At 38.0% G+C, this 24,585-nt stretch overlaps 3 protein-coding genes across 14 annotated transcripts in view; 1 reads left to right on the top strand and 2 right to left on the bottom strand.

The window, feature by feature from the left end:
- The window catches only part of bru3 (CUGBP Elav-like family member bruno 3), a 1,256,451-nt gene that overhangs the window by 616,895 nt on the left and 614,971 nt on the right, over positions 1–24,585 (top strand). The window lies entirely within an intron of this gene.
- LOC141431554 (parkin coregulated gene protein homolog) lies at positions 4,008–9,897 on the bottom strand. The gene is given in 6 exon segments (XM_074092729.1): positions 4,008–4,524; positions 7,096–7,245; positions 8,563–8,677; positions 8,679–8,735; positions 9,313–9,493; positions 9,652–9,897. Coding segments are annotated over 6 exon segments (783 nt in total). The 5' UTR covers positions 9,771–9,897; the 3' UTR covers positions 4,008–4,363.
- LOC141431675 (uncharacterized) lies at positions 19,895–23,093 on the bottom strand. The gene is made up of 2 exons (XM_074092856.1): positions 21,979–23,093; positions 19,895–21,684 (listed from the first exon to the last, which is right to left on the bottom strand). The coding sequence occupies exons 1-2, from the start codon at positions 22,361–22,363 to the stop codon at positions 19,895–19,897; spliced, it is 2,175 nt and encodes a 724-aa protein (XP_073948957.1). The 5' UTR covers positions 22,364–23,093.

Below are 24,585 nucleotides of genomic sequence, written 5' to 3'. Positions count from 1 at the left end.
GTAAAAAATATGTCTGGAATACGATTTTCCCGCATAGATGCCATGTGAACGATTTTCAAAGTTGCCTAACAAATTTTAATGTCACTATATGATATTCGATAAAATTTCGTGTACGGTGTACGGGAAAAATTGCGCCGTGTGAACCTAGCCTTACTGTGAAATGGTTCCGTGGCGGGTCAAGGTTTAAAGCTCTTTACCGAACGTGTCATATAACGGAAAAATAGTTTCTACGTCTACCTATACTTGGTGATTCAGAAGACGTGAGAAGGTTCAACCTTAGGGTTGAGGGTTTAGACCCTCACTAATTGATAATGGATCGTTCAAAACCATATTTAAGTAAAACCCCGCACCTTTAATTGTAGAGTGACCATGCAATTAGTAACTAATTTAATTAAGTATAATAACTGGAATTTGGCTGTTGAAGAAGAATTTCGAATAGTACAGGAACTGGGTCTTGGTTAAAAAAAAACAGGAACTTAAGGGTAAATTGTAAGCTGAAAAAAACGAATATAACTATGACTAAAGCAAAATAAGGAACGGAAATAGGCCACGTGGAAAATAACTATTATACGCCAAATCAATACTACAAAACTATAAACTTTACATACCCGTCATAAACGGCTTCCATAAACTTATTCGGTACAAAAAAATCAGGTGATGGTGAAGATCGGTGCAAACTTTATGTAATTTGTATGAAGCAAAAACTCATTAACATTAATAAACTTTAATAAGCTTAAGAAAAAACCCCTCAAATTAATAAAATACCGACCTCACTTTATATTATATTATAGCTAAGTAGAGTTTGCTTTAATTTTTCCTCATGTGAAAGGTTTCTCTACTCCAGCCATTAGAGGACGGGAAAATAAATAAGTTAATATTTCCAAGAACTCTATATTATAAAGACAAAGTCTCGGGAATCATACTCAACTTGCTTCCGCGGGTTCTTTCCGATTTCACTGCAAGTCGATTCGCATTTAAAGTAGTCTCGTGTGCGGTTTGACAGTTTTTGAGATTTAAATGATAAAAGTTCTATGAGAGAGGCTTTATAAAATTCGCTGCCTACTTGGATATTATTTCCCTTGTATCAGTTAAATCTGGAACTGGGTTCCTTTTAAGTTTTTCAATGATTTTTGACATTAAAAATTGTTGATTGTACAATAAGTGCATAAAACGCGTTTAATTTTAAATTTGAAATATTTTTATAAACGAGGTATGCAATTTGCTTTTCACTTAGATACAACATTAATTAACATGCATTTTCTCAGCTAGATTAATAATCCTCTCGCAAAAACGCACACAAGCATATCTAATTCCATCGGTATGTGAATAAATCAATATTATATCCTCCTCCTAGCCTAGAACCTCCTAGAACTCTCCTATTAAAACTAAGGCCGTATTGCCTAACGTTTGTGAAGCTCGCGTTCGCAATCAAATGACAGATTTCGTATACAAAAACTGTCATTTGATTGCGACCGCGAGCGTCAGAAACATTTGGCAATACGGCCTCTGCTTGTTTTTAACGGTTTATAAGATAAAACCATCTATTATTAAAATGTCACTATATTTTTGTCGCCGAAGAAGCCGTGGTGGCCTAGTGGTTTGACCTATCGCCTCTCAAGCAGAGGGTCGTGGGTTCGAACCCCGGCTCGCACCTCTGAGTTTTTCGAAATTCAAGTGCGGAATTACATTTGAAATTTACCACGAGCTTTGCGGTGAAGGAAAACATCGTGAGGAAACCTGCACAAACCTGCGAAGCGATTCAATGGTGCGTGCGAAGTTCCCAATCCGCACTGGGCCCGCGTGGGAACTATGGCCCAAGCCCTCTTGATCTGAGAGGAGGCCTGTGCCCAGCAGTGGGACGTATATAGGCTGGGATGATGATGATGATGATATATTTTGTAAATTTTTCAAAAAAAGTATCATCTATTGTATTTTCTAAATATCGAATCGCTTGTTCCTAAACAAGAGGAACCCAAGCTCGTGTCACGTATCTCATACAAGACCTTTCTGCAATATTGCAGCTATAGAGCTGCCATTGCGCCAGAAAATAACGCTTAAACTCTAAGCAATATTACTCATGTTATTGCATGCGGGCGTTATTGCCTTACATAGTAAGTGAAAGTCGAAGTCAATCTGAAAATGTCAGTTCACGGAACGGGTTTCAGGGAACTTTCTGTTAAGGTTTTGTTCAAGCTTTTAATTTTAACTTGACTTGTTTGTTTTTGTTGGCTCAAGTCTTCTGAGAGATCGCTCTTAAGTGATAAGGCCGCCTATTGCTTACCTTGTAATTTTCTCTCTGTGTACCTGTTTTCTGTATCGCTATTTCTGATGTACATTAAAGACTCATTGTATTGAATTGTTTTGCATTGTAGTTTTTTTCACACCACCACTACGCTGACTCGTTTCGAACTCAAGCAAAATTCATCATTAGAGCAACACAATCGTTGACCATGCCACCAGATATTAGACGTACGATCAGAATGCGTGAATAAATCTATGAATGGGTCTCTCAATCAAACCCTCTCTCCTTCAAACGCCATAATTATTTGGAATCTCATCTACACGTCCCTTTGCCGCCAGAATTGCATGAGCGGATACAACGATTGCTTCACTGCGATATACCTTTGGTTGTATTGCCCAATATGCCTTTGCCCCGACAGATCTGCCCCTGTGTACAACCGTTAATAATTCTGCTCCACAGATTGTAAATTGCTTCACTCTGGTTCATCTAAATATTGACTGACCTCTGTCATAGTAGATCGTGTTAAAACAGTAAGGTAGTATGCGTTATTTAGCTTAATTTAATAAAATAATATTCTCTATTTCACCCGTATGTAGGTGTATGGTACGTAATAACCTGTGTATTTCGTTTTTTTTTCTGTTTTCGTATTTCATTTTGAGATTAGCGATGTAGTTTTATGCTTTTTATGTAATAAGTAGCTTTCTGTACCTTGTATTTTATTGCATGGAAGATTATTTTCTGTATGTTTTGTAAGCACTGCATACAACGTTTATTTAGTTTTCTGAACATAGACCGAAATCTCGAGTAGAGTTGCTTCTCAGGAATGTTTTAGTACCGTAGCTCTATATTTTTACAGATTGCTCTTTATATTTGAAAATGTCGATTAGTACCGGGACTCTGAACATATATGTAGGTACATTAGAAATACCTTAAGCTCTTCACCGCCAAAAAAACAAACGAAGTGATGTCTCGTATTCTGTACGCCACAGAAAAACTAGCGACAAATCAACTTGATTTTTAATTCCGTTGCAGAAGGATTAATTTCGAGTTGAATGTTGGTCATGTACAGATGACCGTGGCGTAATGAGGCATTCCATTGGCTGTTACGACTGGATGACTTTGGCTGTGAAGAGGTTAATCAACGTGTACTTTTCCTGTTTTACCAGAATCCAGAGACAGGTCGTGTAATGTTCCTGTGCTCCTACTGTTCGGCATTCTGTGTACTGGTAAGGTCACGCCGAAGCTATACTGTAAACAACGTCACACTATATCCGCGTATGCACAGCAAGTAATTAAGTTGTGGACCGGCAGGTCAAACGCGGTGTTATTACAGTTCAAATGGACATCGGAAACAGCTAGAATCGCTAGTACAACTTTTACGAGCAATATAAAGCAAACCTTGTTTTGGCAACCCCAAAAATCACCCTGACAAGCAGCAATGTAAATGAAATTTAATTATGGCAAGACTTTTATGATCACGTCGCATCTGCAGATCGATACAGAGGTTTTGATAGGTACTTTGATTACAAATAAATACCGACAAAGTTTTAACTTATTTCACCTTACATTATTTTACACATTGTTTTGAGTAAAGTTCATTCACAACCGCAATAAATGAGAAAGACATTCGTTTTATGTTTTGATGAACAGACAGCCAAGTAGTCATTTTGTCTTAGGTGTTAACCTTTTGTCAATGAAAGTGATATCGTGATTTAATATTACCAGGGTTTAACATGATTTACAAATAAAACTATTTATAAATATAACGACAAATTTATTACAAAAAAAAAACAACAAAATCGCCCAAACAATCCTTAAACGTTACTTACAAACCTAACAATGTAAAAAAAACTATCAATCAATCAGCACTAATAAAAATAGCACTATATATGACCGAAAGCTTGATAAACGTACATAGAAAGCGTATGGCATGTTAATACATGAACTACCATGACAATATTTCAGCCACGTTTTCCTACGATATTTTTTAAAACTACAATATCTATTACAGTAAAGAAGAGGTGTAAAGAACCACATTTATAAATAAAAAAGTGCAATCCTTAGTAGTTTCCTCTCGATATCTAGTTTGAACCGCTTCAGTCTGGTTTGAACTGGTTCAGTCTAGTTAAGAACGCAGGACTCGTATGTAGGTATCATGTATTTGATGTTTATGAAGGCGTCCGGTCCCCCGTAGCGTTCTAGGATCTGTAGTGTGTCCTCTATCAGATCGCCAACGTTTTCGCCTCGGCTTGTCGAATGGTCGATGCCTTCGCCCATGTTTACTGTAAATAAAGAATAATTAAGCAAAACCAGTTACTTAGGAAACGGTTTCTTTGCTACAGCTTGGTTTTGTTTCGAAGATCTTTAGATATAGAAAACGAATGCTTCAAGAAACAGCTTTTATAAAACTTTTAATGTGATCCTACTTATCTATGTATTATATTGTTGTATTGTCTCGTTTCGCAGTGTAGTTAGAAGGAAACAGTTTCTAGTTTTTTTTTAAAACTACCTAGTTTCAAAAGTGAGGTTATTCGTATTCAAGCAATAAACCCATTCACTGCTGGCGTTTTTTTTTAACATCTGTCGACTTTGCTCAGTGACTCAAACGCATGCATGCGCTCATTTTATTTTCGCTTAGTGCTTTAAACGCGTCTAAGAGTTTCATAGTATTACAGCAACATTTTACTAAGATTTAGTAACATTTAAGAAACTGATTGAAAGTCAATATAACATTTATTTTTAGGCATTACTTTGTTATACAAAATGTTAAAGCCCATTGTTCGTTTCCATTTTAACGTAGCAATTAAAGTATGGTCATGATTTACACAAATGGGAGGTCATTCAAGGGCTTCGAAACGGTCTTCCGGTCTCAAAGGTTCAAACCTAATAAAGGCGTGAAGCCAAAGATTTGTACATCGTTCGAATACAATTGGTAAAGGAGCCTGCAAAATCTTAGAGTATTTAACCAACCAGAGACGTTATTATTATTATCGTACGGCCTTTCAAGTACAAGTCCTGTGTTTCTTATAAAACTAAATCTAAGTTATTTTGCTAGCCTATAGCCTCCCCAGAGCATCTGTTAAGCCCCCTGAAGCCGCCAGAAAAACGTCGGTTGAGGCACTCCTCCACAATGTAAATATAAAGGGCCATGTGAATTTCATTGGTGAACCGAAAATACTAATAAATATAATTCTTTAGAACATTGCTTGTCTAAAACTGGTTTTATTAATACAACATAACGTGATTCAAAATACTTTTCATTTAATTCAATGTATTCAATTAAAAACGCGAACATATTTTGTTATTTCCTTTTACCGGTAATATTCAAGTGGCCCTTATTCATTTGACTAGTATAAAACCAACGAACACAACCGTTTGTGAGTGATTGTGTGCGTGGGATTCAAGTTAGTGTTTTAAAACTTTGTAGTAAACAAATTTCAGCTCAATTGGATACCAGAAAGTGGTTAAAAGATGATTTGCAAATTTTGAAAACACAAGTTACATGCAAACCAACAAAATATATTCAAAAGGCTTCTGCCCAACAGGATAGGCTGAATTTAACGACAGCAAATGTGGATTGGAATATACACATTCCAAAAAATGCACTGTCTAGCAAAATGCATAACAAACTTGCTAACATTAATCACAACACAATGTCATTGGTCACTATCTGTTATTTTGACATCTAGCTTTACCAGTTATGGACAAAACATATATTTTGCGACAAGGGATTTGTTACTTTTTTTGTATAAAACAGGCATGATCCAGAATTAACTATGTAACTTCAAATTAACTGTTAATCTAGGGTAATATAGTTTGAAAATGCATGAAACTATCCTACCCAGGTTTGACAATCACATTTTTAACCCTTGATTTTGCAAGCGGCCTCAAGGCGGTAATTCACTTACTAAACTAATGCTTGTGTACAACTTAGTGTGCAAGACCGCTCCGGTTGTTATACCCCAAGCACAAAATTGAGCTTCCACTTCCCTCCAACTTTAAAGGGGCCAATTCTGAACCTTAAAATCCATTTTCCCTAACCGCTTCATTTGTCGGCCATCAATCAGGCGGCATAATCGACACATCGGAGAGATATTGTTTCCAAGTTTAATAGAGTTGTCACGCGGTAGATTAATTGCGAGTGAGCGGGTGGGAATCGACAAACGGCACTTTTTTGGCTGCCGAATTTTGAAGGGTTAAATTTTACATTTTTATAGCCTAAGTGAATTATGGCCTCTCAAGCAGTGGGTCATAGGTTCGAACCAGAATTTGAGACTTGAGTTTTTTTTTAATAGAATTTTTTTTGCGCTTTTCGATAAGGAAAACCGGCCAAGTGTGTTCCGTACAAATTTGTAGGTATTTATGAATTTATGCTGCCCAAATTTCATAGTTCAACAGAAAATACCCTACAATTTTTGATTCCCTTGAGAGTGTCTTACTCGTAGGTGCGCGTTAAATGTTTCAAAATATAAATTTCGACATAGTCAACTGTTCTTAAAAAAAGTTTTAATGAAAATTACCCTCAGAAAAAAAAGTGTCTAACTTCATATTTCAAATACATCAGATAAACCATACATCCATGTCCATCTGAAATTTTAACAAATTTCTTTAGGTCTATCATTCCAACCACACCCCCCGTGACAAAGTACCTACAATAAAAGAGTTCGGTTACTTTTGATCTTGACTATTGAATCTACTGAATCGTGACTCACTGTAGAACCTTTTCGCAGAGAGAGTCATAATTACATAGCACTGCTTGACAAAGTATTATACTGATACTTATTATGAAAACATTCTAAAATCAACCAGGCAGAGCACGACATTACAGGGTACTAAAAGGAAAAACTACTCACCATTCTTGTTCTTGAAGAGATTCAAGACGGGTAGTATCTGCCGATAGTAAGGTACCAGCGCCTCTCCCACTCTATCTGACCCGGTTACTATCATTTGGATGCATTTCAACACGTGGCATATCACGCTGGGCCTCTTCGTCGCTAAAGCACCTGAAAAAAGAAAAAGTAGATTACTATCAATTACAAAAAAATATAAGTAATATGTGCCTCTTGCATCGCACTTATGATCAACTAGCTTTTGCCCGCGGCTTCGCCGCGTAGAATTCGGTTATCGCCCGTCGTTCCCTAGGGAACTGTGCATTTTCCCGAGATAAAAAGTAGCCTATGTCGCTCTCTGGCTCATAAACTATCTCTTTGCCAAAAATCACGTCGATCCGTCGCTCCGTTTTGACGTGAAAGATGGACAAACACATTTATAATATTAGTATGGATATGAGATCAATAGAAGATTTAACAGAAGTAATGAAAGAAACAAGAGAACATTTATCCAGCATAACTCCCACTCAGCAGCCACTTTTCCTTTTTAATCTAAACGTAATTCAATATTATAAATCTGGTGTCGGGTGACGAAATTACGACGTTCTGGCTGCCTCAGGCATCTACCGTTTGGATCGAGAAGCAGCTATCAAATTTTCTTATTGAAAACGACAATAAACAACGGTATTAAGGCTGTGGCTCCACTGAGTCGGAGACGAGCGGAGCGGAGAGGAGACGTGTATAAATAGGGATCGACTAAATCCCTACACGTCTCCTCTCCGCTCCGCTTGTCTCCGCCTCAGTGGAGCCGCACATTACTGTGTAAAGACAAAAAGTCTCAGACCAGAAAAACCAAAAAGCAAACTTGATTTGGTCCTCCGCTTTGTACGTTCAAGTTATGTGAAATTGAGCTGTGCCCTTAGTGTAAGTTTTCGGTACAAAAAACGTCTCGATTGCGTTCGCGTTAAAATCTCAATTTGTATGCAAACACGAACTGCGCCTCTAGCAGAACGTTTGCGATGTTCGTGTTTCCATACAAATTGAGATTTAACGCGAACGCGATCGAGACGTATTTTGTAACCGAAAACTTACACTAAGGCACTGCATTTCATTTTGGTTTCATTTTTGTAATTAGTTTTGCTTTGATAAACCATTTATTTATTTATTTCATTGAATATTTGTATTTGTTCTCTACTGCAAACTACGAATTCCGGAATCTAGCATTGTGTTGTAGAGGGCAAGAGGAAACTAGGATACATGTCTTAGTCGTCATATAGTTTTGCTACTAATCCTCATGTGATGATCACGACCATTTTGTCAAGTTTATAGCGACTTCCAAGATATGTATCGTCATAGTAGCTCAACGGCTTGACCTATGACCTCTTAGTTCGTTGACGTATTTTGGCTAAGACCTTCCCTAAATGAATAAATGTTACCTTTCATTGGCTATAGACTACATCAGTCTATTTATACTACAATAAAATTACTCACTTTTGATGGGTATTATGAGTTGCGGTACTACAGGCAGGATCTTGTAGGATCCCTTGGAGACCAAGTCGTTGATGCCCTGTTCTACAATGAAGCTGTACGGGTACGCTGCTTCTGCCCATGCCGTCAAAGAACATGGGCAGATAGTGATGGAAGTCCAACTTCTCTATCGGCACCTGAGAATAGGAAATAGCTTGTTTTTAATCAATTAGAATTTGTCGCTTCAAAATCTTTTAGCGTTAGCATGATACCGCGTTAAAAACATGTCATCTTTATCATCTAAAGGAGGTTCAAAGCTTATAATGTAATGAGAGCTACATTTAATGGCTTTTCGCTACATTTTTTTGCCACTTCTTGATGGGGCGAATACATAGTAGACTTAGCGAAGTGTCAAACTGAGTTTAATTGGGTGACTGTACCAATCATGGACATGTTAAGCATAGTAGTACCCAGTAATTAACAGAAAGGATTCAATGCCTTATAGCTCATCATTCACGAACTTTACTATTTATTATCATCAATCATCCGAACGTAAGTGTTATTAATGAAAGAAGTAGTGTCTGTTTCTTAAAATTTGGGTTAACGGAAAAAAACAATTATTGATCATTATGATATAGCAAACGACAGCGGATCGCCGTCTCTTCAAAATGCAGACCAAAATAACTCCAGTCACCTGTCCCGCTCGTGAAATAGAAGCACCGTCTTCTACCAACAGAGATGTATGTTATTTTAGATCTGCTCACTCAAACTCACCTTCCAACTGAGTCGTTTACCAAAATTGGTGAACTCAATGGTAACTGGGAACTCTCCTCTGGAGTAAGACCTCCTGAACATGGATGGTTTGAGGGGCTTGAGGTCAAAGAGCCCGCTCTTCTTCGGCGGTATCACTCGCGTGTTCTTTTGCATCGCCTGTATGGTAAAAGCTGGCACAAGCCTGAAAGAAAACATGTGTGTCACCAGCATCAATATGTAAGACAACAAGACAACAAAGCGTCCATAAACAACTGCTACGACTATTTCTAGGGTTGGCTGGACGTGTCAGATATTTTTTTGCACTCACGAGGATATAGGTTAAAAAAGCTCAATAAATACCTAGGTTTCCTCGCCTTTTGTCCATGAGGATAGTTCGGGCTGGGCTTCTTCAGGGATTGCCGAAAATCCTTCCCGCAGTTAATCGGTACACAAGGAGGCAACACTGGTGGCACGGTCATGTTGTCTGTCTACAAGAACATGATACTAAATCCAATAATATCGATCTAAAATGTTGACACAAGTAATAAAATAAGAAAGTAAATTTGCTCTCGGCCAGCGCTCTGATTGTTTGTTTTGGAATGTGATCGTTGCCAGGCGACGCGTATCGATTGATCGCCACTAGCGACGCGCTGTGGAAGCTCGGGTGAGTTGCACGGGGAGGTTTTACTGCCGGCAACGTTGAGGTTAAGCTAGGTTTGCACGGTACGCGATTAATGAAACAAAATCTAATCGTCAAATATATTAATATGTCTCTGGAAATTAGACATCAATTCATTCAATTCGTTCATCCACTATTAGGTAAATCTCATATTTCGTTTTTTAGAATTTTATAACCGTACAATGGCAAAACCTACTAGACACTGGCAAAATTGTCCTCCAATGGACAGAAACATATTTATTAAAAAAAAAACCATTGTTAAACTATAAACAATTAATTTGCTCACCCGCGACCTTACAATAGCTATGTCTATGCAACACATGCGTGTACAGCGTAGAGACGGGGAGCTACATGAAAACACATTTGCTGTATAGACGTAGCTGTCTTAAGGTCGTGAGTGAGCAAGATAAATAATTATTTATAGTACATTGATGTGGACCTAATGCCTAATTTAATAAATTAACGTAGGTAATTGTTTTTTCAGCAAATATTAGTAGAGATGAATAATTTTACTGTTTTTATTTTAAAAGTAAGAAAAATATATTTACAACTTATTTTTCTTACAGCATAGAAAAAACAAACACATCAATAATTCATCCGTTGGAGTTCAAATTTTTTTTTTTAACGAAAGATATGAAAAACTTCCTACGTGTGACTCTGGCCCGCATTTCTCATGTTTTATAGCATTGTAACTGTTATTACGTACTCTGTGGTATACGAACAGATAAATAACGGCGGCGGTTTAGACCTTGGGCCTCTTTCTCTATCTCACTTTCTCTAAACTCACAATATATTTTTTTAGTTACTTAGTTTTAATTTTTGTTTACTTAGACCTTTCGATAAATAATCGAACCGAAAACATATTTTTCAGTAGCGTGCCCGCACAAAATAACTTCTGTATATTTTCAGAGTCGGGGCCGGTTCGCGCCGCAGAATTATATTAGCGATGGGGAATTTTATTACATTTTAATATAAGGTATTTTCGCAATATCTCCGACGAAAAATCTCCTGAATTTTGATCGGGAGTTATGTACTTGAAGTTTTTTTATGTAGAACACGAAACCAAGTTCTTTGATATTTTTCTGCGAAGAAACTTCGGAGATGTTCCGATCAAATTAAAAAGTGATCAGAATTTCGCAGAGGCTGTAACATACTTGTAAAATACTTACAACGAAGATTGAACTTTAATAACATTATTGATTAGCTAATTTAGCAGCTGAATAAAAGTATATCAATAAGTTATTGTACCAAAATCTCGATTTGATGTTCAATATCCAACTTAAGCAAATAAATCTCAATCAAACAATATGAATAAAAACGAATTCGCGTTTTTCTTATCCAGGAAATCCGAGCTATTCGAGCAGTAAATAAAAACGTGCAAGTAACAATAAACAAAACGCACAGATAATCGAAAGATGCCATCCGCACGATCTCTAAATCGGCCAAATCACCAGCATCCGAAACGGTTATTTTATTGACGTGTATATTCAGCTTTACGGCCCGGCACAGATTTCGCGCCAAATTGAACGCTGGCGACGTTCGATATTTAAAATTTAATATTGCATCAGCTGCGGGGCGCATTATGAAAATTTTTATGTCGTCATCGTTGCGGTCGAGTTCTGAGCGAACCTCTTTCTTGTGCCGCGCCGGCAAGTTTGTTATTGGAAAAGGAATGGCTTTTAACATACTTTTTGTTTTTAAATTCATTACTAATTTGATGCTTATTACAAACTTATTGGAATAAAGCTATAGAAATTTAATAGTTATGTAATCTTATTACATCTCTCATCACTCCAAGAACTGAATCTGATAACCGTTGGGGGAGAAAGGTCTTCAAGCGGCGACTACGAACCAGAAGAGGAAGCGTTGGCAGGCTTTCCACTAGGCGGACAACGCTGCCGTGTGATGAAAAATAACTGTCTAAAAAAACCTACTTTTCAGAAATCGCAAAAAAATTTTCTTCTGTAATTGGCCACAGACCCGTGAATATTCATTTGATTGTAATTAAATTTGAATAAATTACGATTAATATGCTACTAATTATGGGCGAAGAAACATAATATAAGATTTATACTTTTCTCATGTATTTTCAAGCAAAAACACGTTTTTGTAATGACACGGCAGAACCCGTTGATATCTATTTACTAGACTGTATGTTTTCTTACATCAGAACGGCGAACAAAATAAGTTCACAGCGCGGTTTTGTGAACAGTTCACTATAGTTTGTTGACGTCCGTGTCAGGTTGTGTCAAAGTAATACTGATGATTGATACGCCGCGCGTTTTGTTCTAAACAGGCCGTCTAGTGCCGTAAAGTACATAGATGTCGATGGCAGAATTCTACGATGTTTAAAAAATATATCTGCTAAATTTAAATCTCTTGTTAAGTTAAACTATCTATTAATGAAAATAGCTTTAAATCCGTTACGTAGTAAAGACCTAAGCAGGAAAGATAGCGGAGCTTGGTTTTGAAGGTGATTGTGTTAACTGCCTTATTGTATGCTCAATAGACTCCTGCACCCAGTACTATGTATTCTAAAAATAGTTTAACATAAAATCTCGACACACCTGCATCCTAAAACGTGATAAAATGCAGCCCGGGCCAGGTTGAGCGGGAAAAAAGATCGGCATTCGGCGAGTCGTTGTTTTTCCGTCAGAATTACATTGTCGGACCTGAATCACTGCTTTGCAGGCGTAGTTTTCAGCAAAACTTTTTTGTTGAGTTACTGGTTTGTTGGAATGAAAGGGTTTTCGGTAATAACGAATGCGGAGTGTGCAAGCGACTGCTACGTGCAATATGTTCGGCGCCTATTACGTTATAGTGAGTATTGTGATTTTGGGGTCCACATTGGCCCACCTAAAAGTGTTTACCCGAATATTTTTCTACTAAATAACGATCCGTAGTCATAATCATTCATCACTCGTCCTAATTTTTAACCCCCGACGCAAATAGGGGTGTGTTATAAGTTTGACCGCTATGTGTGTCTGTCTGTGGCACCGTAGCTCTTAAACTGATGGACCGATTTGAATGCGTTTTTTTTTTAGTTTAAAGAAGGTTTTCTACCAATGGTTCTTAGACAGGTTTTATCAAAATCGGTTTGGCCGTTTTTGAGATATCGAAAATACAAACTGAGACATGGATGCACAGAAAAACCAGAAAAGAGACCAGCACTGGGAATCCAACCGAGGTTCTCAGCAATCCGTGCTGCGTGCTATAACCCCTACATCACTGCTGGACAGAAATCTAGACACGAATTTTTCCTATGCATACATATCTCAGGTTGCTTATTTCTACTACGCTGCTTATGCAGCAGCACTAGCGACATCTATGTTCCGCTCTCATCGAGAGACGTCACACTCTTTCGGAACCAACCGCTCACCCAGACAAGAGATGTCGCTACTAAGCAATCAAATTATGATTCGTTTTTGAGATATTGAACTTTGAAGTGACAAAGTCGGGGGTTTTCCAACTTTTTATTGGTTAGGTTATTTTTCAAGGTGCTTATAAATTATTTGTTAATTTTATACCATAAAAAACCATGAAAATATTTTTCTACCAGTCTGAAGTCGGTGCCTCAACAATGGACCTATAGTCGTCTACCTCAACTACATTACTAATTGGGCTTCAATCACTCTTGCTGGCTCGGGCTGAGGCACCGACTTCAGACTGGTAGAAAATTAGTTTCATGATTTTTCGTAGTTGGTTAAATTTATCCTTATATTTTTTTTTCGCACTTTTTAGTGTAAATCATTTAAGATACAATAGTTTAATGTCAACAGCTTGACACCTTTTACGAAAGATTGCTTTTTCCGATGCAAAGACGTTCATTATTGAGGAGTCCTGGTGCTTCATCACCAGTTCCATTTCACCATTATTATGCATTACGACGAGCATAAATTGCTTAGCAACTGTGAGCAATTAACCTTCAACCTGTGAAACACTTGTTATTGAGTAGTCGCTCTGTTGGTCAAACGTGGCCTTCATCATCAGTTCCACTTCACCAAATGATGATTTTCAAGAGCAAATGCACGAGTTATATAGGTGTCCCTACAATATTTAAAGAGTTCCCTCGTTTTACTTCGGATCCAATAATCAGACCCTAATTTGGTGCTTATTATACGAAAAAAAAAATTTTTTCTAATCGGTTTACAAATGACGGAGTTCTGAGATAAAAAACATAAAAAAAATACAACCGAATCGATCTTCCTTTTTTTTGAAGTCGATTAAAAAGTTAATGAAAATACATCTTGATTTTTTTTTTATTCAAGTTGGGTCCTTTCTGTTGAGATCGCAGTTCTAACCTACAGTACTTTTATTGTAGCATAGTGCGGGTGACAGCTGTCAATATCACAAGACTAGAGAGTCAAGTTTCTAAACTTGAGCCGATAAAGCTAATAATTTAAAATTAATGATGACATTAATTATGATTAACATAATTAATGTCATCATTAATCCGATTATTACGCTAATTTTGATGAGAATATTAGTGAAATTCTAGATTGGAATAATTTGCCACTTAAGTAAGGCTAAGCGGAATTTGCAAGAATTTTCGTTACTTACCAATGAGGGCTATCGCGTATGAATTCGCCACTAGAGGCGCTAGTGTAGCGTGAGGTCTCCGAAATGTCAAATCTTATAGTTTTTGGGTGAGCTACGCGGGTTTATTTATAATTAGAATAATTTTGTGAATATTTTGCAATATCTGAAATGAGTTATGGCAAATATGCGTTCCAGGGTAATGAATGTCTGTGTTTTGAGACAGTTTTGTCTTTCGGAAACCTATGTCCTCCCTTTTTTCCCGGCTCGCACCTCTGAGTTTTTCGAAATTCATGTGCGGAATTACATTTGAAATTTGACTACGAGCTTNTGTCCTCCCTTTTTTCCCGGCTCGCACCTCTGAGTTTTTCGAAATTCATGTGCGGAATTACATTTGAAATTTACTACGAGCTTTGCGGTGAAGAAAACATCGTGAGGAAACCTGCACAACCTGCGAAGCGATTCAATGGTGCGTGCGAAGTTCCCAATCCGCACTGGGCCCGCGTGGGAACTATGGCCCAAGCCCTCTTGTTCTAAGAGGTGGGACGTATATAGGCTGGGATGATGATGATTTGCTGGGATCGCAGTTCTCACCTAATTATAAGATAAATAAATGAAGGAAATGTTACTGTTCTTTAATAAATGCTAAGCTTGTTTATTTTTGTTTATTTAATTCATTCCTTGTTTTTTTTGTGTTTTACTCATAATGTACTTAATAAAATATTTCAATGCATTTTTACAAGCTTTTATTTAGTTTCACCTGTCATGTTGTCTGTCTGTCTGTAATCAAATATTACAAGTTAAATTTGTGCAACTTCCAGTAGTCAGATTGACTTGCAATTTGGAATGCTTATGTAAATCGCGTGACAATACAATAATCTGGTAGTGACATCCTGGTAGTCCAGCCAGGATCGTCTCCGCAGAACGGAACTCTTCGACGGTTAATAGCATCGACTTGAAATTGTGTATGCAAATGTAGTTTGGGTGACAATGCAAGTACAAGCAACAAAAAAGTACAGTCAAAAAAGCTTTTAATTAAATTTTTTTTTATATGGCTAGGTTGTTTTCTGTCAGTTTTAGAATAGGTAATCTTAGTCAGGCAGAGAAACTTGTCTTTAACTTTTAATTAACAATATACCGTATGTATTGTATAAATATATAACCAAAAAGTAGTATATCCTCCTAAGTCCTCGCGTACTTTATAAAGGACTAATTAACACTAAGAATAACGGCCGAATGTACTTTATAAAGTACAATGTTCATTGAATAAAGAGTTCTAAGAATTTTGAAATAATATCCAAAATAACAAAGCAGACCAACCACGTCTAGGTTTTAAACGCTACGTTTGTTAAAAATGTCAAGACTCAAATTCAAATTCAAATGATTTATTCAGTAAATAGGCCGCAATGGGCACTTTTACACGTCATTTTTTTAAACTACCAGCGCCTTCGGAAAGACCATCATTGCCAAGAAGAATGGCAGAAAGTCATTTTTTCATAAAATATAATTACAAATAAAATACTTAAAAACTATATTATACAATTAAAGAAAAAAAAATACAAAAAATAATAATAAAGAAATACAGGGATGTATGGGATCCCTTAGTTACAATACTAAACACTAACTATATCTAAACTATATCTACGTTCAGTGGAAGTGTAGAATGCTTCCACGTTGAACGGTGAACTGTTTTATGTGGATTTTGAGGCACTGGAGTCGGTGAAGCAGTTTAAATTAATTAAAAAGGCAGAGATTGATTGCAGCCGTGTATTTCTCCATAGCACGCACGGAAGAAGGGGCGATATTGCCAACAATAAAAAAGTATTAAAAATTAACAATTTTTAGCTTGTGTTGCTAGCTATAGTTATATCGATAGAATCGATTTAGTACGCAACATGCTGCGGCCTCTACAAGAAACTAATACAATTTTTCTTCAAATAGAACAGTATAAACAAAGTCCACAACATAGCATAACTAATTAGCATAATAAGAACTAGCTATAAAAAATATTTAGAAACTAGCTTAATATTAAAGATACACTTAGATTTTGACACTTAGCATGAAGTTATACAAACAAAACATTAATCATAATGCGTATCGGAAATAAAGACATTATTATTAAGGATGCCTTTCACATACCTACTTGCACCGTGAGGAAACCTGCACAGAAATTTTATAAGAACATGTTCACATACATAATATATAGTGAATGAAAATGAAGGTTAATTTATTTACTCGTGAGTATACTAAGAGCAAACTAAACATATATACAAAATTACAAATCACAATTTTTGTGCTTTGTGGTTGCAGAACCAAAAAAAGGAAACAATTTTTTACCAATAAAAGAGTGCTGTTTAGTATTGTTTTTACAATGTATACCAAATTATGCCATTATGATACATCTATTGTGTATTTGTGTAATAACAAGTTTTACATAGATAAATTTTTGGAATATTTTTTAGCACTTTAGAGCAGAGCTTATAAATGAATTACTACAAGAATGGTGGCCTTGGTTATTTATAAGCTAAATTTACATCGACAATATATCATTATTATTATCATGCACATAAAATATTAGATTAAAGAAACATTAATTTATTTGATGCTTCAATGTGAAATAAAAAAGAGACTATAACCTCTAACAAAAAAAATACAATTCTTTTAAACAGAAAAAATTATACCTCTACCGGTAGTACACATATCTTATGGATAGACCTTTTGTGAGTATGACCGTTTGCCGTTCGCACTTCAACTGCGCGCACCAAACCATCTCTCCCAGGGAACAGGTTAGTGATTCTGGCCATCGGCCACTCGAGAGGAGGGGAATTATCATTAACTAATATAACTAAACTGCCTATACACACATTAGGCCTAGTCGATTGCCATTTTGGTCGATTTTGCAATTGATTCAAGTAATGCCTGCTCCAATACTTCCAGAACACCTGTTTCATGTTACTTATGATGGACCAAAATTTGAGTAAGTTTATAGATTTATTGCTTACATCTTGTTCTGGGTAGGTATTGAGAGGGGCACCAGTGAGGAAATGACCTGGAGACAGGTATGAGAGATCATTTGGATCAGTTGTGACTGCTGTGAGCGGTCGCGAATTTAGAATGCCTTCTATTTCCACCAGCACGGTGTTTAGCTGTTCGTACGTCAGTAGCGCCTTCCCAACGGTGCGCTTTAAATGATGCTTTGTATTTTTGACTGCACTTTCCCATAAGGAGCCAAATATAGGGCTATAGCTAGGTATAAAGTGGAAATTGATGCCTTTTTGGACGCGTAAGACTGCACATCGTGCTGGTGGGTTTGAGAGGCGTGCAAGCGATAGAACTCTTCTAATTTATTATTTGCTCCTTTAAAAGTAGACCCGTTATCAGAGTAGACGTCGCTGGGCCTGTTACGTCGCGCTATGAAGCGTTTAAAGGAGGCGAGAAAGCATTCGGTGGTCAAATCGCTGCAGAGCTCAAGATGTATCGCCTTTGTGGCAAAACATACAAATAGGGCTATGTATCCTTTACCGATTACTGGTTTTCTTATGCGACTGTTCTTGACTGATATCGGCCCGGCGAAGTCCACTCCGACCCTCTCGAACGGGCGGCATGCCGTAACTCGTGCTGTAGGCAAAGAGCCCATCAGCTGAGTTGTCGCAGCAGCCTTCAGTCTGAAACATATTACACACTTATGTATTACCTTTTTTACAGTACGCAAACCGTCAGTTATCCAGAATCGTTGCCTTAAGGAACTCAAAACTAGCCTTTGCCCTGCATGTAGTAGACCTATATGCTCGTTTCTCACAATCAAGTCAGTAATTATTGATTTTCTCGGCAATATGGCCGGATGCTGTGCAGCATATGGAAGCGGCGCATTTTGCAGGCGACCACCAACTCTCATAATGCCTTCACTATCGAGGAAGGGAGCCAGCGATTTTAATTCACCTTTGACTTGTTTGTGAGATTGTAGCAACTTTATGTCTTCTAGGTAGAAAATAGCTTGTTCTTGCTTCACTAGTAGCATGAGGGCTTTATTTAGCTCTAATGTAGTGAGAAAGCCTTTGACTTTTTGAGAAGCTGATTTTGCATTGTTGCAAAATCTGAGAATGTATGCAAGTACGCGAGTCATTTTTCCTATAGTAGAGATTCGTTTCAAGGTGTCAAGTATATTATTATTATTGACTGTGGTTGTCAGACAGAGTGCACTAGATTGCTCGGGCTTAGATTCAGGCAGCTCTAATGGTGCTATTGTACCGTCTGGAAAATTATACTCTATATTGTGCAAGAAAGATGGACCGTGCCACCAGAGGGCGTGGCTATTGATTTCTTGAGGCTGAAGACCTCTGCTAAGGCAATCTGAGGGATTATGGTCGGTATTGACATAATGCCAATTATGATTTTTAGTCAATTCATTTACCGATCGGACTCTATTTGCGACATAGACATGTAGTTTTGTGACGTTAGTCTTTAGCCATGCCAGTACTATCTGCGAGTCAGAAAAAAGGTGAGTTGCATCAATTTTTAATTTTATTGTAAGTGTATCGTGTACTCGCTTTGCCAAACTTGACAATAATAGTGCTGCGTTCAACTCAAGTCTCGGAGTGGTAAGTTTTTTCTTACAGGGATTGATGCGAGACTTCGAACATAGCAATTCAGTGCGCACATTGCCATGCGTATCGATTGTGCGTAAGTACAGACAGCAGCCATAAGCCACTGATGACGCATCAGCAAATCCAACTAACTGATTGACTACAGTTTGCTGCGGCTTGACGCAGCGCGGTACAACTATTGGTTGCATTTTGGAAAGATCTTTTGCAAAGTCAGTCCACATACTGCGAATGTCATCTGGAGGAGTTGAGTCCCAGCCCACATCAGCTGACCATAGTTTTTGCATAATAACTTTCGCGCGAACAAAAACTGGACCAATTAAACCCAGGGGGTCGTAAAATTTGCTGATGTAGCTTAGGATGTCGCGTTTTGAATCATTTCGGCTGATATAAGGCTCGGGACACGTGCCCTTGAAGACATCAGACTTCACATCAAAGTGTATCCCTAATGTCTTCACAAGCGCGTTGTCTTTTTGGAGCTCAACTTCTCCTATGTGGTGACTATCTTTAGGTACATTCTCTAAAATAGTTTTGGAATTTGAAGCCCATTTGTGCAACTGAAAACTTCCCATATTGAGTAACTGAATTAACTGTGACTGTGTTTGAATTAACTCTTGTTCGGTGTTGCAAGAGACCAAAACATCATCAACATAAGTATTGTTTTTTATAGCTGATGATGCTTGTGGCATTGAACTTTTGTGCCTTTCAGCAAGATCACTGAGACAGCGAGTAGCCAAATAAGATGATGGCTTGAGGCCATAGGTTACTGTTTTTAGCTCTATGCATTTTATGTCTTGCTCTGGGATTCTCTCCAGAGAATGTTTTGCAATGATCTCTGAGCTGGGTCTAAATTTATACAGCGGAACATCATTTTGATATCACAAATAAAAAATAACTTGTCTATTCTGAATAGAAGGAGAATATCAAACAGGTCTCTCTGTACCACTGGACCGTTGAGCAACATGTCATTCAATGATACCTTTTTATTTGTACGCATAGACCCATCAAAGACAGCCCGCAGTTTTGTTGTGCGGCTATCTTCTTTTATCACTGCATGGTGAGGTAAAAAGTACACAGGATCTTTATTTAAATCAAGCTGATCAATTTCGCGGTACTCACCATGTTTTAATTCAAGGTACTGATCTATGAATTTTTTGTATTCGTTGAAAAGATTCACATTTTTGTGCAATCTCTTTTCTAGGTTTAGAAATCTATTTAGTGCTAAATTGAAAGAATCCCCTAACTCAGAGTTCATTTGCTCTAAAGGAACTTTTATAGGCATTGAAACTTGGTATTTATTGTTCTCAAGCTTAGTAGTTTCCTTAAACAATTTTTCGCAATACTCATGCTCTGGTAGTTTCTCTGGGAAGATTTCAGGCACTTTTTCAGCTTCCCAAAATGCACTCATTTGATTAGAAATAGTGTTGTCACATTCTCTACAAAATAAAGACACAACCTGATCAAAGTTTCCTGCAGGCAGCTGCGTGCGGCCGGCGACGACCAGGCCGAATGATGTGTGTACTAGCGATGGACTTCCAGGGTTTGTGGTGCCTGATGCTGGAGAGCTCTGGTTGGTAGCTGCGAGGCTCTGGCTGCAGGATACGCCGCCACGATCAAACTGCGGCTGCGGTAGCAGGACCTGGAAGAACACGTCAGCTCCAAGCAACAAATGCACATCACCCGGCTTATTGAAGCTTTCATCCGCTAGCTTGTAGTTGGTGGGAAACACCATGCGTGACATATCAAACTGAGTTTGTGGCAATTTGGTTGTTATTGTTTTTACAATATGGCAATTGACATTTATTTTGAATGGATAAACTGCAGAATGCACATCAAGGTTTATACATTTGTCAATGGATTGCTCAGCATTTGTAATTCCCATGATAGTAGTGTTAGTTTTCTGTGATGATTTTCCTAATGCATCCACGGCCTTCTGTGTTATAAATGATGCTTGTGAACCACTATCAAGGAGAGCTCTGGCATATATTACCGTCCCTGATTTAGCTATGAGCTTTATGCGTGCAGTAGGTAATAAGACCTGACCCTGGTGTGAAGTAGCAGACAAGGTGACAGAAGGGCTTGCGTGATGTGAGGGCTCATCACTGTGCAATAATGTGTTGTGCTGTTGCTTGCACAAGGAACAGCGAAAGTGAAATTTACATTTGCGCTTGTGTTGGGACAGACAAATATTGCACAAGTTGTTAGTTGATGCAAACTCTAAGCGTTTGTTAATTGCAGCCATTTTAAAACTCTGGCACTTAAATAATTTGTGTTCAGTTGACTTACAGTAAATGCAGGCGGCGATCTGATGGCTCTGCGTAGCTACAGGATAGCTGGCTAGACGTTGCGATTGCACCTTTTGGACATTGCAGTCAGTGTTCTCGATAGCCAATGCACGCTTCTCAATGAAGTCAATGAACTCTTTTACCGTGGGAGGAATTGTATTGTCTCGCTCCATCTGAAATGCTCGATATGTCATTGTGTCAAGCTTCCTTGACAGGATACATATGATGATGGAGTCCCAGGTGTCGATCATCTCGCCTAGGTTTTTTAAAGCAGCTAGGTTCTGCTTGACAACTGAAAGAAATGCACGCAAGTTAGTGACATTTGACCTATTTATTGCTGGCATGTCGAGTAGTACGCCAATGTGTTCGTGCGTAATTCGAACCTTATTGTCGTATCGTTCTTTTAGGAGTCTCAACGCTTCAGTGTAGCTATCATCTTGGAGTGGGAGATTGTTTATTAATGCTAGAGGCTCACCACTCAAAAAACCCTTCAGGTAATACAACTTTTGTACACAAGAAAATGTGGTTTCTGTATGTATCATTGCTGTAAACATGCTCATAAACTCGTAGTATTCTGTGTACTTACCAGTGAAAGTTGGTATGACCACGCTGGGTAATTTAATTTTGCCGGGGCCCGTCGCTGGTTTTGTATCGGGCGGCGGGTTACCTTTATTTGATCGCAAGGTGTTGGCGATCGCATCGAGTTGCGAGAGTAGATGTAAGTAGGTGTCTTCGACATCATCCTCGTCCAAATTGTCGGACTTGTCAGGCTCTAAGTTAAGCGCGGTTATGCGCGCCGACAATCGGTCATACTCGTTAAAGGCGGTAATTAATCTTTCCCTTTTTACCAACAGTAATTCCAATTCCGAATTAAGGAGGGCCTCTTTATTGAATGAATTTTTGAGGCGCGTTATGGAAGCCTTTGCACGGCCCCTGGCCGCAATGCTCTCCTTTAATTCGTAATCGGACATTATTTGTACACACTAAACAAAACACTGTATGAAGATTACTACTGAAAACTTAAATTATTGTCTTTAGTTAGAACGAACAATGAACAAACATGGCGAAGAGCGAACGAAAAAGACTTGTCACGGCACGACGTGTGGCTTGGGTTGGCGTCGTTCAGTTGTCACTACTGGATTTCCGCGCTTCCGCAGTGTTGCGTTGCGATTGCGACTCGTACAGATTAGAGATTTCGCTGTCAGGTCGATTTGAAGCGGCGATCAGCGCTTCGTAGCTTAGCGTGGCGCTAGTTTCGCTACGTCGTGGCGCTAGTTTCGCAGACTTGATGTTGCGCTGCTTATTGTGGCAATAGCCAGAAAAAATCTGCAAGCGGTGTCAAGCTGGCTTTGCTTCCGGCGAAAAGAAATTAAAATGGCTGACCTCTGTCTTGTCTTCGTTTTCTGCTTGTGGATTCGCACCAACTCTGTGATGTAATTCTGAACTGTAGGCGATTCTTGATGATTGTAGACTCGAAGGACCAATGAACGGTGAACTGTTTAATGTGGATTTTGAGGCACTGGAGTCGGTGAAGCAGTTTAAATTAATTAAAAAGGCAGAGATTGATTGCAGCCGTGTATTTCTCCATAGCACGCACGGAAGAAGGGGCGATATTGCCAACAATAAAAAAGTATTAAAAATTAACAATTTTTAGCTTGTGTTGCTAGCTATAGTTATATCGATAGAATCGATTTAGTACGCAACAACCGTCATAAATTTTAAAATAATAATAACTCAGGAGGATATACATTGAAAATGTATAATAGCAGTGAGTGTATATCGCAGTCATATATTTTAGGACAGTTAGACTAACAAATGAATGTGACTTAGTGCCGGCAGTGTTTTATTTGGCATAACATTTAGTCAACATCAACCACATGGCAACAGGCTCGGCAAGCGAAAAGCTTAAACAAAAAAATACTGTAAAAACACTCGTATGTCAACTCACTTTTCGTTATTGGAACACCGCGGTCTCATCCTTTACGATTCAATAAACAATTTCATTTCCCTGGCAATATTTATTATTTACCGGGTACATTGATAAGGAAGGTATATTCAATTTTGCTGCAAAGTCATTCCGATGAAATATTCGTGATCGTATGGTTATAGTGAATTTATGGTTGAGAAACATATCGCGAAGGAGTAATTTGGATGCCGAAGGAGTGGGACACACTGGCTCGGAGACTGAGTGACTGAAACTTGAGGTCTTTGACTTCAATAACCTAGTAACTACTATTTAAAAGAAATAAATAATGACCATGACATGATATTTTTAAGTACCTACGTGAAAACCACATTTTTTTTAAACAAAAATGTATTTAGCTGCTAAACTGTAATTGAACCGATGAATCTGATGAAATATACATGATCTTAAGGTCTAATTCAATTTATCATGAAACAACCTCAGACATTTATTATCTAAAACAATCGAAATTGCATCCGGGGTTATCCGACTTTTTGTGTTGTGGCAATAAATGATAATTTATTGAATCAGGCGTTACTTTGCGGAGGTCCATATCAATGAACTAAAAGAATTTCCTTGCTCACCCGCGACCTTACGATAGCTACGCTTAAGCAAAATATGCGTGTTCATGTCTGGTGGTGGTTGTGGGTCTAACAACTGGTAGCATGGTGTAAGGTTGTGTCACCCTGAAGATGAGCTCTGGTTGAGTTCGAAACGCGTCAGTGTAGTGTGGTGGGTTTGTGTGATTTGTGTGTGTTCTTACAGTGTGGAGGTGGAGGAACTGCATGAACACGCATATTTTGCATAAGCCTAGCTACCGTAAGGTCGCGGGTGAGCAAGGAAATTCTTTTAGTTCAGCAATAAATGATATCTTATCTTATCTTTATTTCAATCAATACTAGTGAATCTCATGGTTAATGCCTTGGTCGCCTTTAAACCGCAAACAATCTTTCTTAGTACCTGAGTAAATAAATTGTCCACATTGACTTGTTTGTATCTTTCTGTTTACGCAAGATGGCGTCCGTACGTATAAAATTTAAGGAGTGGGTGGGGATAATTTAGAGGATCGTTAGTGTGCTTTGAGTCCATGTTATTTACGAGACTAACGACAAATAAAGAGGTTCATTAAGGTGTTTTGGTGTACCGTCAACGTGGATAGCAATGCGGCTAATGCCAAATGGTTCAATGATTACGTTAGTTGGGGTCAATTTGTATTACTTGATTGGTTGG

The sequence above is a fragment of the Choristoneura fumiferana genome, chromosome 10 (assembly GCF_025370935.1).
Source record: "Choristoneura fumiferana chromosome 10, NRCan_CFum_1, whole genome shotgun sequence".
Classification (NCBI taxonomy): Eukaryota; Metazoa; Arthropoda; class Insecta; order Lepidoptera; family Tortricidae; genus Choristoneura; species Choristoneura fumiferana.
This window is presented reverse-complemented; position numbering and strand designations above follow the sequence as displayed.